At 54.8% G+C, this 17,225-nt stretch overlaps 2 protein-coding genes across 5 annotated transcripts in view; one reads left to right on the forward strand and one right to left on the reverse strand.

The window, feature by feature from the left end:
* Window positions 1-7,204, forward strand: part of DNAAF1 (dynein axonemal assembly factor 1) — a 33,224-nt gene extending 26,020 nt beyond the window's left edge. Inside the window, exons 10-13 of the mRNA XM_030819413.1 lie at window positions 854-969; window positions 3,255-3,308; window positions 4,378-4,744; window positions 6,174-7,204. Coding sequence (XP_030675273.1) covers window positions 854-969; window positions 3,255-3,308; window positions 4,378-4,744; window positions 6,174-6,202 — 566 coding nt within the window. The 3' untranslated portion in view covers window positions 6,203-7,204. The remainder of the gene's footprint in view (window positions 1-853; window positions 970-3,254; window positions 3,309-4,377; window positions 4,745-6,173) is intronic.
* Window positions 6,305-15,567, reverse strand: TAF1C (TATA-box binding protein associated factor, RNA polymerase I subunit C). 4 transcript variants are annotated; one of them, XM_030819411.1, is made up of 15 exons: window positions 15,398-15,567; window positions 13,346-13,555; window positions 12,192-12,273; window positions 11,905-12,002; window positions 11,739-11,823; window positions 11,571-11,644; window positions 10,704-10,942; window positions 10,439-10,555; window positions 10,238-10,355; window positions 10,084-10,155; window positions 9,775-9,910; window positions 9,490-9,633; window positions 8,617-8,791; window positions 8,393-8,530; window positions 6,305-8,297 (listed from the first exon to the last, which is right to left on the reverse strand). In XM_030819411.1, exons 4-15 carry the CDS (start codon window positions 11,916-11,918, stop codon window positions 7,387-7,389), a joined length of 2,223 nt encoding a protein of 740 aa, XP_030675271.1. In that variant the 5' UTR covers window positions 11,919-12,002; window positions 12,192-12,273; window positions 13,346-13,555; window positions 15,398-15,567; the 3' UTR covers window positions 6,305-7,386. The 4 variants fall into 4 exon arrangements, with proteins under 4 accessions (XP_030675271.1, XP_030675269.1, XP_030675270.1 ...); XM_030819409.1 differs by having other exon boundaries at window positions 11,739-11,828; XM_030819410.1 differs by having other exon boundaries at window positions 11,739-11,828; window positions 13,346-13,394; window positions 15,398-15,553.
* Window positions 15,568-17,225: the final 1,658 nt, after the last annotated feature.

The raw sequence follows: 17,225 nt of genomic DNA on the forward strand, positions 1-17,225 counted from the left end.
TCCAGCCGGGGTGACAGAGTGAGACCCTATATCAACAAAATAAAAATAAGTAAATAAAAAGGAAAAGGGGCCTGGATGAGGAAGGGGCTTCTCGCGATGCCACAGTCCTCAGGCGATCTTGCAGTTATGAAACTGCACAAGCCCTGAAACTGGTGCAGCAGGAGGGGCGTGTGCCTGGCTGAGGGACAGGCAGGTGGTGGCCTGTGAAGCCTGCCCCTCCATCTCTGAGCTAGTCGCCCCTGCTGGCATCCCTTGTCACCCTGCAGTCGGCTGCCGTTTCCAAGATTCCTGCAGCTGCTGCTTTGACTCCTGGCCGGTGCTCTTCATCTCATGGGATTCGCCTCCAGATTACAGAAAGGCGCAGCCATTCCGTTCTTTTTCCAGCAGACAGAAGCCTGTCTTGAGCTGCGGTGTTTGTCATGGAGGCTGGCCTTTGGGCCCTGAAGAGGGTTTTTGTCTTTTGTTGTTGTTTTTTTTTTTTTTTTCTTGAGATGGAGTCTCACTCTGTCACCCAGGCTGGAGTGCAGTGATGGAATCTTGGCTCATTGCAACCTCCCCCTCCCGGGTTCAAGCGATTCTCCTGCCTCAGCCTCCCAAGTAGCTGGGACTACAGGTGCCCACCACCACACCTGGCTAATTTTTGCATTTTTAATAGAGACGGGGGGTTTCACTGTGTTGGCCGGGCTGGACTCGAACTTCTGACCTCGTGATCCGCCCACCTTGGCCCCCCAAAGTGTTGGGATTATAGGCGTGAGCCACTGAGCCCGGCCCTTGGGCGCCCATCTTCACCGTAGGCTCGTCCATCTGCCGGCTGTGTGTTAAACTAACTCCAAGACTTGTTGTTGCTCTTCAGAGCCGACTCCCCAGGCTTCGGCCACTGAGGGTGTATTCGTTACGGAACTTGATGGAACGAGAACGGAAGATTTAGAAACCATTAGACTGGAGACAAAGGAGACATTCTGCATTGATGTACGTGAAGTATTTAATCTTGGAGATTAGTATCAGTTTTACTGTTAGTAAAATAGGTAATCAGATGCAAACTTTGGAGACCCTTGATACCCCACGTGTGGTCCTTGGGCTGGCAGGCCTGGCATTGCTGGGGCACTGGTTAGAAATGCAGACTCCCAGTCCTCACCCCAGGCCCACTGATCAGAATCCAACTTTAATGCACTTCCCTAGGTGATTAGTGCACATGCATGCTCAAGTTTGGGGAGCCCTGACCCAAATCGCTACCCTTGAACCATGTCTACCAAACTTGATTCGTTTTTGCCAAAGAAGCTATCTTGCTAAGCAGTTCTGACTAGTTGCCTTATCCAAATTTGTGGTGAGAGTTACATTGTATCATCAATTACATTGTATCATTATACATTGTATCTTTTCCCTCCTCCTTGGACACCGCCCAGCAGGTAGCTCAGGCTCTCACTGGCCTTCTGGCTCATGGAGGTGTGACAGTTCAGTGTCCCATCCCCTTGGGTGAATGTTTGATCGCAGCCTTGCCTGTCACTCTTCCCTGAAGCTCTTCCCATTTTGATGACAGTCTCAAATGCTTAGGCCCACAAGAATGGTACCATGGGAATTCACACATTGTGTCACAACCCCCCAAGAACTGTCCTTTGATGGGGCACGAATAGGAGAGGCATTTCTGGGTACCTCTGACCTCATACCTTGGAGAGGTGGCCCCCTGCCCACTTTCTTGCTAAACTTCTTCTAAACTGGTGTTTCTAATGTCCAAACCTCAGAATTTCACATGGCCCAGTAGGAGTTAAAGTGATCAGCCAGGCACGGTGGCTTACGCCTGTAATCCCAGCACTTTGGGAGGCTGAGGTGGGTGGATCACGAGGTCAGGAGATCGAGACCAACCTGGCTAACATGGTGAAAACCCGTCTCTACTAAAAATAGAAAAAAATTAGCCAGGCGTGGTGACAGGCGCCTGTAGTCCCAGCTACTCGGGAGGCTGAGGCAGGAGAATGGCAGGAACCCGGGAGGCGGAGCTTGCAGTGAGCTGAGATCATGCCACTGCACTCCAACCTGGGTGACAGAGCGAGACTCCATCTCAAAAAAAAAAAAAAAAAGAGTTAAAGTGATCACGGTCAGAATTCATAGTGGGTTTCCAGTTTTCTGGAGCTATGTAAAAAAAGAAACAAAGGCCAGGTGTGGTGGTTTACACCTGTAATCCCAGCACTTTGGGAGGCCAAAGTGGGTGGATCACATGAAGTCAGGAGTTTGAGACTAGCCTGGCCAACATGGTGAAACCCCATCCCTACTAAAAATACAAAAAAATAAAAAATAAATAAAATTAGCTGGGCGTGGTGGCAGGTGCCTATAATCCCAGCTACTCAGCAGGCTGAGGCAGGAGAACTGCTTGAACCGGGGAGGCGGAGGTTGCAGTGAGCCAAGATCTCACCACTGCACTCCAGCCTGGGCAACACAGCAAGACTCCGTCTCAAAAAAAAGAAAGAGAAAGAAACATAATTGGGCAATTTATCTCTCACATTTGAGAACTGACCATATAGATAACTACAACACTAATAGCTAATATTAATTGGTTTCTTATTATATGTGTGACACCATTCTAAGCATGACTTGTATTGATTGATGTAACCCTTCCTACACCTCTAAGCGGTACTTACTATTATCATCCCAGTTTCCCAGATGAGGAAAATGAGAAACAGAGAGGTTAGGTAACTTGCCCAAAGCCACACAGCTAGAAAATGGTGTTGGGGGAGTAACAACCCAGGCACCATGGCTCCAGTTCTTGCATCCAACCGTGCACTATGCTGCCTCCCCAACCACGCACTGGTTGTTTGGACAAAGATACCAAACAAACACCCACAATACAAAACAAAAAAGTCCTACCAGTTTTGGGGAGGTACAAAATATATTACTTTTATGCCACATAGAGTTTTCAGACTAGTTTGTACAGAGGTGCATTTGGTTTGGGTCCCATTATTTCCCCCAAGATGAACTGGCTGTGTCTCCATAAAAAAGCAGAAAAAAGATGTGGAAATTCTTTAAACACGTCACACCTTGCAAGTTCCCTTTCATTTATTAGATCCAGACGCCTAAGGTGGCAATGCTTGCTTTGTGTGTATCTAGAGTTCCTTTTGGTGGGCAACAGGCAGGGGAGTCACCTGAGTGATTTGAGTAACTGTAACTAAGGCTGGGTTGACTGCGTGTTTGCCTTTATGATGCCCATCAGAACGTTGACAGCGAGCGTGCCTCCCTGGTGATATGCGGCTCACTTGCTCTTTCAGGACCTACCTGACTTGGAAGATGATGATGAAACAGGCACAGCTCTGGAAGACCAGGTTAAGGTCATTAGTAACCATTTTCCCACAGTCGGCTTAATTCCACCTTCATTCTTGTCATTTACAGTCTCTCTCCTAAACTTGAAAGTAAAATGTTCCCTGTGCATAAAGCATTGAATCCCCCATATTCTCTTTTTCTTTTTTTTTTTTTTTCAGGCAGAGTCTGGCTCTGTCACCCAGGCTGGAGTGCAACAGTATGTTCTTGGCTCACTGCAACCTCCACCTCCTCACTGCAACTCTCCTGTCTCAGCCTCCCAAGTAGCTGGGATTATAGGCATGAGCCACCGCACCCAGCCCACATCTCCCATATTTTCAGCTTGCTGAAGGAAATGCTATTTGTTCTTGTTCATTTCTTCAAGATTTTATGATTAACCACTTGAGAATCGATTGCTGGTTTGTAACAGCTGAGTACAGTGCATAGTCACCTGAAAGTACTTTCTGTCGTTAAGATGTATCTCTATGGCCATCCTATGAGTGTCTGTCTGAATATAGCTACAGGTAGAGGGAAGGAAATGAAAACAGGAGAGAGGAAAGAAAGGGGTGAGTCTGTAAGGCACGACGGGGAATTCTCTCAGAGTGACGTGACCCTTGTCCGCCCAGAGGCTATTCGTGGCATTATCAGGAGCCCACACGTACCAGATCTGTACCCTGAGGTAGAAGGAGGCATCAGCCGTCATCTCTGTGCATGAGCTCAGCAGCAAAGAAAACAGACACAGTTACTGTGGGGGGGCTGCTGTCCAAGGAGCTAAGTCCTAGAGAGTCTGTGAAGGAAGCCGGGTTCAGGGGCATGGCAAGCAGAGCCCAGGGCTCACGGGTGTGCCCTCTCAGGTACCAGGAGTGGCTGGGGGAGCAGAGGCCAGAGAGAAGGGCATAGACATGAGCTGTGCCCAGGAAGTGGCCACCCCCAGGCCTAACTTTCAGAGTCCTGTGTTCCCTTGGGCCTTTCTTGGTTGTGGCAACAGAATAGTTTGTGACATTGGGTAAAAAAGCAGAACTGGCATGGTGCATTGTAGAGCGATTCTGTTGTGAAAACAGAAACTTTCAAACACATCTTTTCTTCTGTAAATAGAGTATGTGCCTTCCGAAGATTGAGGTCATCTCGAGCTTGAGTGATGACAGTGACCTTGAACTGGACTACATGTCACTCCCTGTGCTGGAAAACCTGCCCACAGATACTCCGTCAAATATATTTGCAGTCTCTAAAGACACCTCAAAGAAGGTTCGGGTGCCCTTCACAGACATCTTTAAAAAAGAAGCTAAGAGGGCCTGGGAAATCCAAAAACAAGACATCAAGTCCCCAAGACCGCTGATCGAGGAGCTCAGCGATGAGGACGCCTCTGGCCAGCCACTGATGCCCCCCACCTGCCAAAGAGATGCTGCATCACTCACTTCCAGCAGAGACAGGGACAGCGGCTTCCTTGTAGCCTCTTCTCCGGGTAAGAGCGTGGGGCCGAGAGCACAGTGGAGACAGCGTTGGCTCCCCGGCCTGGGATGGGTGGGGCAGGGCAGTCACTCAGCCTTACTCTGAGCTTTCATGTTCCTGGAGGGGTCACCCAGGACAGACCACGCAGATCCTCTAAAGTTCCTGAGTTCCGGAACCATTCCTGAGTTCACGGCTCTGAAGCTGCCACTTGCTGGTAGCCAGCCTGGGCCAGAAAGCCGCCGAGCCAGCCTGCTCTTGGGCAGCCGAGTCTGACTGTGTGTGGGGGTCACAAGGCCCCTGTGGTCATGCAGATCTCCTGGGGCGGGGGGCCTAAGGACCCTGCATTTCCACCCCCTCCTCACCATCCCTGGCCTCAGCCTTTCTAGACCAAGGCTTTTGGAGGGGACCACCGACACCACTGCTGGGGAGTGTGGGGCAAGGGAGGCGACAGCTGCACAAGGGCGTGGCTGCTCCACAGAGACCCAGGCCCTGGTGAATCACAGGCCAGTCCTAGTGGCCTTCAAGGCGGGGAAGGCAAAGGGGCACCAGGCAGGGACGGCGGCCAGAGGCCTGGCTGCAGAAGACCCAGAAAAACACGCTGAATGTACCGGGACCACCCCTCATACTGCAGGCTGGCGCCTGGCAGAAGCGGTTTTGGGGAACAGCTGGTTAGTGCTGAGAAGAAGCAAGCTGGGGCTGTTTTTTCATTCAGCACCTGCCTTCAGGTGCACTCCCAAATTGGGGGCTGTGTGGAGCCCAGACCATGCGACTCTCATCCAGCACGCATCAGTGGCCAGGCTTTTTTCTGTAGACAGCTGCCTGGCTGACTCCAGACTTGCAGGCAGGAAGCAGGGAGGGGCCTGAGTGCATTTCCCGGGCACATTGAGTGACCTTCTCTTTCACTCTAGGAACCAGCACAGAAAAGTGCAGTCTGAGCTGGAGCCTGTGGAGCCTCCGGTGGGGGCAGGCCTGGAGGACACTGAATAATTTGTTTTTGTTTGTTTTGTTTGAGACAGTCTCGCACTGTGGCCTAGGCTGGAATGTAGTGATGTGATCTTGGCTCACTGCAACCTCTGCCTCCTAGGTTCAAGCAATTCTCCTGCCTCAGCCTCTGAAGTAGCTGGGATTACAGGCACCCGTCAAGGGATTTTCCTGCCTCAGCCTCCCCAGTAGCTGGCATTACAGGCGCCTGCCACCACGCCGGGCTGATCTTTGTATTTTTAGTAGACATAGGGTTTCACCATGTTGACCAGGCTGGTCTCGAACTCCTGACCTCAGGTGATCTGTTTGCCTCGGCCTCCCAAAGTGCTGAGATTACAGGTGTGAGCCCCCACGCCCAGTCGAGGACACTGAATTTGACCTGGACTGAAACCCAAGGCTGCCCCCCTGTCCTTGGAGTCACAGTAACAGGGAGAAAGCCCCGGTCACCCTTCCTTCCACAGTGCCGACTGAGAGCGCCGCCACACCCTAAGAGACGTGTGTTGGAGTTGCCCAGCCCCGCCCAGCCCAGCTCTGCCTACGTGGGACCTCACTGCATTCCCAGCGCCGAAAGCATCATAGTTTTCCCCAGTTGTATGTAGCATAAATGGTTTAATTATAAATGTCTCCTTTAGGCATGATAAACATTTTAACACCCGTGTGAGTCAGTGTATGATTGGGCTAACTCCTGTTTGTGTGAGGCATATGCAATTCCTTTCACTAGCCACCCTGAAAAAAGACCTTTCTCTTATTGTGTCATCAGAAACCAGACAGACCTGGGTCCCTGCAAAATCTCAAGTGAGTATTTTCCCCACAGGAAAACAGAATCTTCCATTGCAGCTAGAGAAACTCTGAGGAAGAGGGACTTGATGCTTTAGACATCAAAATAAGAAGGGGAGGAAAGAAAGGGGGGAGTCTGTGAGGCACAACAGAGAATTCTTCCAAACTGACGTGACCATGATCCTCTGCTCAGAGGGCACTACTGAGAGCCCACAGGTGCCAGACCCATGTCCCGAGGGAGAAGGAACATCAGCCATCATCTCTGTGCATGAGCTCAGTGTCAGATAGTAGCTGTGGCGGGACGCTGTCCAGCCTAAAAAGTGTGACCATTCCAATTCATCTTCAGCTGACAAGTTTATTTAATCCCTGAACCTGGATCCAAGGCATCTCCCTGTACAAAACATCAGACTGGGGCAGACATTGACAAAGCAACCCAAAACAGCAGCTGCCGACCGCCGCTGTGCCCACCTCATCAGCGGCTCTGCAGGAGCCTCACTCCACCCTCACCAAACACAAGGAGCCAGCACTACTGGCCCCCATTTCACCAGACAGGAAGGCGTGAGAACTGAGGGACCTGCCTGAGGCCCCCACAGCTGAGGCGCAGCGGAGACCTGCCTCCCGGCACAGACTAGAATCCCAGCAACACAGGCCCGTCAGCACCTCCAACCTGCCTTTCGGGATGATCTTCAGGCGAATATACAAAATACAAAAGAAACTACTATTGTATTTTGTTGCCCTGTCCCTTCAACTTGGCTCCAAACTGCTTGGCTCATCATCACAGTGGCCTCCAGAAGGTGGCGAGCTCTGCTTCTCAAGTTTCAACTGTGGAAGGCACATCTGGTCCCGGAGGAAGGATGAGGGGCTCTCTGGGGCTTGAGGGCAGCCCACCTTGTGTCATCAGAAGCCCATTCGAGGCTTCTTCCGGAGGGGCTGAGAGCCAGAGAGGACGGGTGTGTGCTGCTGGGAGCGAGTGGCCCGGACGCTGGAGGCCTGGGAGGAGGGGGGTGTGGCGGCACACCCTGGGGTGTCCCTTTGGGGTGGGAGCTTGGCCATGTAGTCACGGAGCATCTGCCGCCGCTCTGATGGGATGCCCTGGACACACACATTCGGAGTCAACTCCTGGGAGGGCGGGGTCACAGGGGAAAGGGGCAGAGCATCAGCAGGTGGCCACTCAGGGCTGTGAGGGGGGCTGGTGTCCTCTGAGGGGTCCACATGGCCACTGAGCGAAAAGGTGCTGGACAGCTGGGTCCGGCGCTTGGGCCGCCTGCTCTGTCTCCCGGGCCCTGAGGTCCTGCCCTGCTGCCTCTCCCACCAGGCAGCCCCTCGGCCTGCCCAGGCTTCCCCCAGGCGCTCACTGAGCTTGTCCTCTGGGCCTGACTCGGGTGCAGGGGGTGGCTCTGCCGAAGGGAGGGAGCCCAGGTCTCTCTGCAGCAGGAGCCGCCCTTGGGCCATGGCCCTGCGGAGCACACCCAGCCGCTGCCCTTCCTCTTCCTCCCTCCGCAGCTCCGTAATGCCCAGCAGCTGGCGGTGGGTGAAGGTGGGTGCCGTCCACACAGGAGGAGCCAGGGGCACTTTGAGCAGGGCCTTCAGCCACTGGCTGCAGCCGGCAGTGTCCTGGGAGGTCCAGGAAGCTGTGGGGGCATGGCAGTCAGGTTGGGTGTCGCCGGGAGGCCCGGCATCTCTGCGGAGGCTGGAGTCCACCTGGGGGCGGAGCTGCTGGTAGAAGACATCTCCCGCCGCTGAGAGCTGGAAGAGCACCAGGCCTGGTGTGGGCGCCGAGGGCACGGGCGGGACGACGGCAGCCAGACCTGGCGAGGGGAATGACAATGAAGTCCAGGGCCTAGCGCGGGGAGGGGATGTTTTCCACCGCGCCCCCCAAGCTCGCTCCCCTGCCCCAGCAGACCTATGGTCGGTGCTTTCAGGCGCTCCTGCAGCCGCCACTGGATCTTAGGCTCCAGCAGAGGAAATGCAGGGAGGGAGTCGGTCCTGGAAGGAAGAGACTGGGGGGGGCCTGCCAGGCGGGGCACTGACGCCCCTTCTCCTGAGGAAGGACAGACAGCTGAGGCCCTATACAGGCCCCGACCGCCCCATCTCCCACATGCCGCCCACCCTGGCCTGGACCCTCACCTGCCAGGTGCAACAGCTGCAGCTGCCCACCCTGGCCTCCGAGGAGCAGGGGCTGCACGCAGCTGGGCCGGGGCGGAGGCAGCGGTTGGGCCAGCAGGAGCGGGGAGGGGAGGCCATGGTTCCACTTCAGCATCGGTACCAGGGGAAGGCGCTCGTCCACTAGGTAGAGAGAGAACTGGGGCCCGAGAAAGAAGGGGGATGTGGCCGAACTTGGGAGCTGAGCTGAGCAGTGGCCCTCCAGGCCTCATGTGGCTCTCTGGGTGAGTGCAGAGCCCTGAGGGGCAGCAGCATCTCCCATCAGCCTCCACGTGCCTCTTAGACCGCACCTGCCAGCCCTGAACAGGTGCCGCTTCCTTCACCAATTCTGACCAACAGCCCAGCGGACAGACATAAGAAGTGGGAAAGGAGCGCTCAGAAGAGGTGTGGGGGAGCCTTGCCAGCAGAAACCTGCCCGGCCTTCCCGAAGCCACCCCCACTCTCTTGACCCCGGAGCCTGTGCTCGAGGCACACCTACGAACGTCCCCAGGAGGGTGGGTGGAGGACAAACCTGCTTCCTCAGAGCCCCCACCTCCTGCACCGCAGAAACTGTCCAGCTCTGCATGGAAGCGCCACCCTGAGGCCCCTCCTCCCCTGCTCCACCCCTGGCTGCACCTCGAAGCCCTACTAAGGGGAGGCCCTGGGAGAGCTTCCCCACCTGCCTGTTAGCACCAGCTGTGGGATCCACTGCGTGTTTGGGCCACAGATTTATCCAGGGTTGAGTTTGGTTTGCTGGGTGGTTGTCTGGACCCAGCAGAGCCGCTGGTAAGCAGCAGCCTCTAGTGACCATCTGAGACAGAGCAGAGGTGGGGCGGGGCGGTGTTGTGTGCCACTTACCTGCGTACAGACGAGATGGAGAGTAGGGGGGAGGCATTTGGGGCTGGAGTGCCCCAGGTACTGGGTGAGCAGGACACGTTCCCCTTTCTGGCACGAAGCCTCTGCCCCCAAACGAAAAAGCAACAGACCACAGCCCGGCGGGCCCTGGAAGAGAAACACAGGGTCAGCCCTCCCCACAGTCCCAGGCCCGTGACGCTGTCCTCACCCAGGCCGCAGCCAGCCTGGGACTCACCACTCTGCGGCCGCTCCTGCAGTCGGGGCAGGTCTCCCGCTGCCACCCCATACCTGAGTGTCAAGCATCTTCACTCCAGTGCGGTCACCCACAGTCAGCACCCGAGGGTGGGCAGTGAAGTCTGCCCAACGCCAGGAAGAGGAGTCCCGGAACACAAGGGTCTCAGGGTCCTTGTAGATTTGCTGCAGCCTTGGGGAGACAGGCAAGCCATGGGCGGGGGGACAGGCAAGCCATGGGCGGGGGGACAGGCAAGCCATGGGCGGGGGGACAGGCTGATGTGGAAGGGGCTCAAGGGTCGTGACATGCTGAACAGGGCAGAGTTCAGTTTGTTAGGGTGGGGGTTTCACAGGAAGCGGCAATACCCGTCCTCGGGGCTCCACAGGCAGACAGCTCCTGAGCGGCTGCAGATGGCGAGCTCCCCGGGCAGATGAGGGCTACAGGGCAGGAATGCATTCACATCGGGCTGCTACCCCTGCCCCCAGCCCTTCCTCACTGACCAACCTGACTCCCCCTCACCTGAGGCTGATCCCTGTGGCCCCTTTCTCCACCTGCATTGCCTGCAGAAGGGTTGGCTGCCACTGTTTACCAAACTTCCACACGGCACAGTGGTAGTCAGACCGGACGGCCAGCAGAGCTGAGGAGGGATGGAAAGGGTCAGGGGTCAGGGGTCAGGTAGCAGGGCAGCCAGTGAGGGAGGAAAGTGTGTAAGGGCCTTACTTTCTCCCTGGACGGTGCATGTCACCACCTGCCGGACAGGTCCCTGGAGCTGGATGCGTCCAGGGTTCCCAAGGAATTGGGGATTGTCACCTGGGGTCAGAACGACCTCTTGGAAATCTGGGCCTCTCACTAAGGATCAGTGCACGAGCTATGGTCACTGCAAACCGCTCCCCCCAAATTCATGCCCTTCTCTGGACCACGCCAAGAGCACCTCCTCTGCCAGAGGGGAGCCCACTGGAATCTCCCGTCTCGCAAGAAAGGATACGCAGCCTGTCCAGGGCGCCTCCAGCAGGGTAGACCAGCTGCCCGAACTGGGGTGTCCTTCCAGGCACCCAAGCCAGCGCGCCCCCAGTGCAGGCCTCATCCAGAAGCAGCTGCTCCCACCGCAGCACCAGCTCCTCGTGCAGCAGCTCTGCCAAGTGGCTCGCCACTGATGTGCCCAGGATGGGGCCCCCGAGGATAGAGAAGCGGCGCTGTCGGTTGCTGAGGTAAGCCCAGGGACACCTGGGGACCAGAGAACATTAGGAGGATCACTCAGTGGCACTCAGGGGAGGACAGGTCCCATCCCAAGGAGACCAAGTGCAGTGGACACATTTATTTCCCTAGAATTTCTTCCTTTGGGAAACCACCCCATCCTGTTCCCATGCCCCGGAAGCAATCGTGTGACCCAGACCTGGCCACCAACAATATTCCATTGCCCTCGCCACAGTGACTGGTTCACAGATGGGTGTGAGACCCAAGCCAAGCCAACCAAAGTCCTTTCTGGGACTTCTGGTGCCTCAGGAAGGACACTGGCTCTTTCCTTAGATCATAAGCCATCTTGCTGCTACCTAGAGACAGCCTGTCTAGGAACTGTGCAGGGAGAGGCAAGTGGACGAGAGAGTAAAGAGAGACACAGCTCTATGAACATTATTTCAACATCTGGATGCAGCCGTGCCTGAAGTCCACAAATGTAAATCTGCTTTCCCCTGAGATGATTTGGAGTTGGAAGTCTGGTATAAGAAAGTACAGCTCAGACCGCATGGAGCAGGGGGGAAGTGGGTATGACGGAAAGCTGGATGTGCATCCTAGCACCTCCTACATCCCCACCACCAGCTATGCCTATCCATCTCCTTTCTCATTAGCCACTTGCCCCCAGGGCTGGTGTCCACCGAGGTCCTGGAGCAGCTTCTTCACACAGACCACTGTCTTCTTCTTAGTGCGGCTCTGCATGGAAAGGCCTTGTCAAGCTCACACACCCTTGAGTTCACCCCTGAAGGAGAGCAGGGAGTCCCTACCCCTGGTGTCACGGGCCACTCACCCCTGCTCCCTCCAGCTTGAAATTCTCCAGCATCAGCTTCCCCAGGGGTGCAAAGGCCACGTCTCCATGATCCCAGAGGAACCGGCTGATCTGCGAAGAGGAGGAGGCCAGGTCGCTAAGCACAGCCTCCAGGCTACGCAGCACTGTCCCCCATGGGCCCACTCACCTGCTCAGTAACATCCAGCACGACTCGGGGCCGCCTCCGATACCGGTACCCTCCGCGGAAAAGCAGGTCCCGGGCAGTCAGGCCAGGGTCCCAGGGATCTGAGAAGGAGGTTACAGAAAGGGCTGGGGAGGGCACGGGAGTGCGGCCAGATGCCCTGGGTGACTGGAGGTATCCAAGGGCCCTGAGCGGGCACAGGCTTAGCAGGGAGAGGAAGGTCTCAGGAGTGGGAGAAGCGGGAAGAATAGGGGGAGCAGTGTGGAGTGAGCCCGGGGGAATGAGACCCTTACCGATGAGGGGAGGCAGCATAGGGAGAGGCCCAGGGGTTGCCGGCTCCCACAGCAGGTCCTTGGTCACATGCAGTGCCCGATTCTGAAGGGAGGACAATCACAAGGATAGTATCATGATGGGTGCCTTCCCTGGGCCAGGCTGTGCGCAGGCATTCATCTTTTATCAACTCATCCAATCCTCACGACAATCCTGCGAAGCTGGGATGACTGGCATTGACATTTTACTGATGAAGAAACTGAGGCACACTGCCACCTGCCCCAGATGACACAGCCAGTCAAGAGAAGAGCTGGGATGTGAACCCTGGCAGCCTGACCCCAGAACTCGTGTTTCCGACCTCCACCCGTGCTGGCTCTCAAAGAAGGAAGCCCCTCATGCCACCAGTGGCTGGTCCACATCCCACTTAACCTCACTTCCATTCAGGAGACCTTGCAGTCACTCTGGGAGCCCGGCAGGCGGCTCCACCTCCCTTTGCTGGGCTGGCCTGAGATGTTTCAGCTCAAACATTCAGGGGACAAAAGAGCTAGCAAACCAGACTCCCAGAGGAGCCCCAATTTGACGCCAGACCTTCCCTCGTAAGGAGGCCATCCCTGACCCCCGTTCCCCAAGCCTCTGCTCCACTGTCTCTCTTTTTATTTGCTCACTCACTTGCCTCTGCCAGGCTTCATTCCTAGACAGGGTGTTTCCAAGGGGAACTAGGTGGCTGAGGATTCCAAGTAAAGGGCCGGTGTCCCTCCAGAGGCACCAGAAACCCTGGCAGGTCTATCCTCCCCTCTCCCAATCCTCCTGTGCTGTTTCAGCATCCTTCTGGTTTCATTCCAACCTCTGATCACATTTTGTAAACACCTTATCCATTGGATAAAGTGCACTTGTTTATTCTCGCTCAACTCAGCTCTCCCTTCCAGGAAGGGAGGGGTCAACTGACTGATTCAGGCAGCATTCTCAGGGTCTCATAAGGGACCCGGCATAGTGGGGGCATCCGTCTAGGGATGGCAGGGTAGCCCATGTACCCCAGAAAACGTGGCACAGCCTGTGTCACAGCAGACTCGTGTGAATGCCACTACTCTGTGGCCTTGTCAACTGGTGTGAATGTGAGATGGGGGACCCAGGGAAGGGATGCCCCTGGAGCTGTCAGGGCCCCTGCCTCCATCCTCACCTCTGAGTTCTGGGGCTGGGCCTCTGGCAGAGTCAGCGAGTCTTGCCAGCTGCACATGAAAGAGAGGTCAGGGACGTCGCTCAGACCAAGGGGGCCAGTCATAAACAACGCAGGGCGGAGGGAACCGGGGAAGTCCATCCTGGAAACAAGGATCAAGCACCACACTGGCCACCTCGAGAGACTGGAAGCTGGTAAGGGGCACCAGAGTTCCTGAGGAGTGAAAAGTGCACTATGGGAAGCATATGTTCTTTGAGGAAGCAGATAACAAAAAACAAATATGTAGCCCAAGGCCAAGCAGTAATGAGAACTGTATTAAAGCCAACCACCCGTCCAGGAGAAGGGGATCTAGTAATGGGCTGAGGGCGTGGTTTCAGCAAAGCCAGCCAGGAAAAGCCTGGTGGAGAAGGTGGCCTTTGAGCACAGCCTGAACCTAGTGAAGGAGAGAACCACGTAGGCAACTGGGAAGAGGGTTCCAGGCCAAACGGTCAACAACTGTGAAAATCCTAGAGCAGTGAAGTGTGTGAGAAAACGAGGCAGCCAGAGTGAGTGAGGTGGAGAGCGGTGCAGATGGAGTCAGATAGACGGCAAGGGGCAGCCTCTCTCACAGCTGGTAAGTACCGTCATCATACATTTACAGACTACACCCCCAAGACGCTCGAGTTACTCCACAGCCAGGGACTACATCTCAGCATCATCTTCCTACTGTCAAGCACAGTGCCTCCCAGAAAAATGCACTATGGGTTGAATAAAAATAAATTTCTATCACAAGGGTCCGGGCGCGGTGGCTCATGCCGGTAATCCTAGCACTTTGGGAGGCCGAGGGGGGTAGATCACCTGATGTCGGGAGTTCGAGACTTGCCTGACCAATGTGGAGAAACCCGGTCTCTACTAAAAATACAAAATTAGCCGGGCGTGGTGACGCATGCCTGTAATCCTAGCTACTCGGGAGGCTGAGGCAGGAGAATTCCTTGAAGCCGGAAAGCGGAGGTTGCGGTGAGCTGAGATCGCGCCATTGCACTGCAGCCTGGGCAACAAGAGCGAAACTCCATCTCAAGAAAAAAAAAATTATATCACAAGGCTTTGGTAAATGCAGTCCTCTAGAAGTATGAGCAGCCATAGCATTCCTCCTTTTTAATTAACAAAAATAACAGGGGCAAAAATAACAGCAGCGCTCACTGACCATGCGCCAGCATCTATCTGCCAGGCGCATGCTAAAGGCTGCAATCTTCTATCGCTGTCCCTGTTACGGAATTCAGGAAACAAAGGCTCAGCAAGAACTTTAGTCCAACAGCTCTTAGCTGCCACAGCCATGACTTGATTCCCATCCGATTCAGAGGCAGAGCTCTGAACCACTTGGCTCTCGCATGCACCGAAATGCAAACGTTAGCATTAGAGTCTCGCTAAACAAAAATCTTTTCCCTTTGGCCGGGTGCGGTGGCTCCTGCCTGTAATCCCACCACTTTGGGAGGCCAAGGCGGGCGGATCACTTGAGGCCAGAAGTTTGAGACCAGCCCGGCCAATACAGTGAAACCCTGTCTCTACTAAAAATACAAAAATTAGCCGGGCGTGGTGGTGTACCCCTGTAATCGCAGCTACCGAGGAGGCTGGGCACGAGAATCGCTTGAATCTGGGAGGCAGAGGTTGCAGTGAGCCAAGATCATGCCACGGCACTCCAGCCTGGTTGACAGAGCAAGGCTCTATTTCAAAAATAAAATAGAAACAAAAATATTTTCTCTTGGAACCCCATAGCCTGAAACGATCCTAGGCAGGCGGACGGCGCTGGTGGAGAGCACGACCCTACAAAAGCCCTCAGACAAGGCAGCCTCGACTTCCCCGGCCGGCTTCCCACCCTCGCTGCTGGCTCTCCAGGACCCTTTAGACCTCCAAGGCTACAGAACTCAGTCGGGTCCGCACTAACGACAGGCCGGGGACTGCGAAACGTCAGCCTGCCGCGGGAACTGGGGATTGGGGGAGTCCCTCCCCTCCTACAACTGCGGGTCCACTCCTCTCGAACACGCCCAGTCCAGGGAGGGGGCGCATGCATGCACTTACGTGACCCCGGCCTCGTCGTGGTCGTCTGGAAAATGGGTCTCGGCGTGATGCTCGCCGGACCGTGGCACCACGAGGAAAATCTCAAGTAGAAGCCCAGCTTTGGCACTCAGGATGGGTCAGCCCCGCCGCCGCTACTCACGGTCTTCCGGTTTGGACCGGAAGTGCCTCCTGGGGAGGCAGGAAGTCCCACCTCCCAGCCAGGTCTGTTAGGGTCCTGGCGCGCCCCCTCCCGGGAGGAGAGGGAACGGGCGTGCAGGCGGCGCGTGCGCAGCGGAAATAAAGCTCCCTGGAGTCTCAATAGTGGAGATCGTCTGGACTTACGTTCGAATCCCACATCTACTCCACCAATTTCTTCAGAGTTGTATTAAATTAATCATTTAACGAACTCCCAGAGAACACCTACTATAAGCCAGACCTGTATTAGTCAGTAGGTATTCTACTGATTGTCCTTAAATCCCAAGAAGCAGGCTTCACAAATAAGGGTACAAATACCTCCTGAGAGTGAAGCTTTTCCAGGGGTGGTCAGGCAGGGAGAGCTTTAGGCAGTGGTCCTCTTACTCTAGCTAGTGTGCGTCAGCAGTAGCACCTGGGGGGCTTGTTAAAACACAGTCTCCAATTCGGTGAGTCTGGGGTGGGGCCTGATAATTTGCCTAAGTTCCCAGGTGATGCTGATACTGCTTATCTGGGGGCCATGCTTCAAGAACCACTGTCCAGTCATAAACCTTACCTTACCGTTATCCTAACATAGTACTTCTCAAACTTGAGTGAGCCTTAGAAACACCAGGGGGGCTTGTTACAAGTTTGCTAGGCTCCACCCTACCGCTGCCCCCCGAGTTGCTGATTCAGTAGATCTGGGATGTGGCCCAAGAGTCTGCGTTTCTAGCAAGTTCCTGGATGATGCTGGTCCAGGGGCCATACTTTGATAACCATTGCTTTAAAGAATCAATTTCCAAATTCTCAGCTGTCATCTATATCTTTATTTTTTTGAGATGGAGGCTAGAGTGCAATGGCGCGATCTCCGCTCACTGCAACCTCCGCCTCTTGGATTCAAGCAATTCTTCTGCCTCAGCCTCCTGAGTAGCTGGGATTACAGGCCTGTGCCACCATGCCCGGCTAATTTTTGTATTTTTAGTAGAGACGGGGTTTCACCATGTTGGTCAGGCTGAGTCTTGAACTCCTGACCTCAAGTGATCTGCCTGCCTAGGCCTCCCAAAGTGCTGGGATTACAGGATGAGCCACCGCACCTGGCCTATATTGTTTTTATCTGGAAGTCTTTACCTGGACTAAAAGTGTCAGCAGGGCTGTGTTCCTTTTGGGAGGCTCTAAGGAAGAGTCCCCTGTCTTACGTTTTCTGGCTTCTGGAACCTGCCTGCGTTTCTTGGCTCATGACCTCTTTCCATCTTCAAAGCCAGCAATGCCAGTCGGATTCTTCTTATGAGGCCATCTCTCTGGTTTTGACTCTTCTCTCTCCCTCTTTCCCATGGACGGACCCATGTAATTATAGTGGGCCCGCCCAGGTAATCCAGGATAATCTCCCTATTTTATTTATTTTATTTTTTTGAGACAGGGTCTCACTCTGTCGCCCAGGCTAGGGTGCAGTGGTACCATCATGGCTCACTGCAGCCTCAACTTCCCAGGCTGAGATGATTCTCCCACCTCATTCTCTCAAGTAGCTGGGATTACAGGCAAGCACCACCATGCCTGGCTAATTTTCTTTTTTTTTTTTTTTTTGAGACAGAGTTTCACTCTTGTCACCCAGGCTGGAGTGCAGTGGTGTGATCTTGGCTCACTACAACCTCCACCTTCCAGGTTCAAACGATTCTCCTGC

The sequence above is a fragment of the Nomascus leucogenys genome, chromosome 2 (genome assembly GCF_006542625.1).
Source record: "Nomascus leucogenys isolate Asia chromosome 2, Asia_NLE_v1, whole genome shotgun sequence".
NCBI classification, from domain to species: Eukaryota; Metazoa; Chordata; class Mammalia; order Primates; family Hylobatidae; genus Nomascus; species Nomascus leucogenys.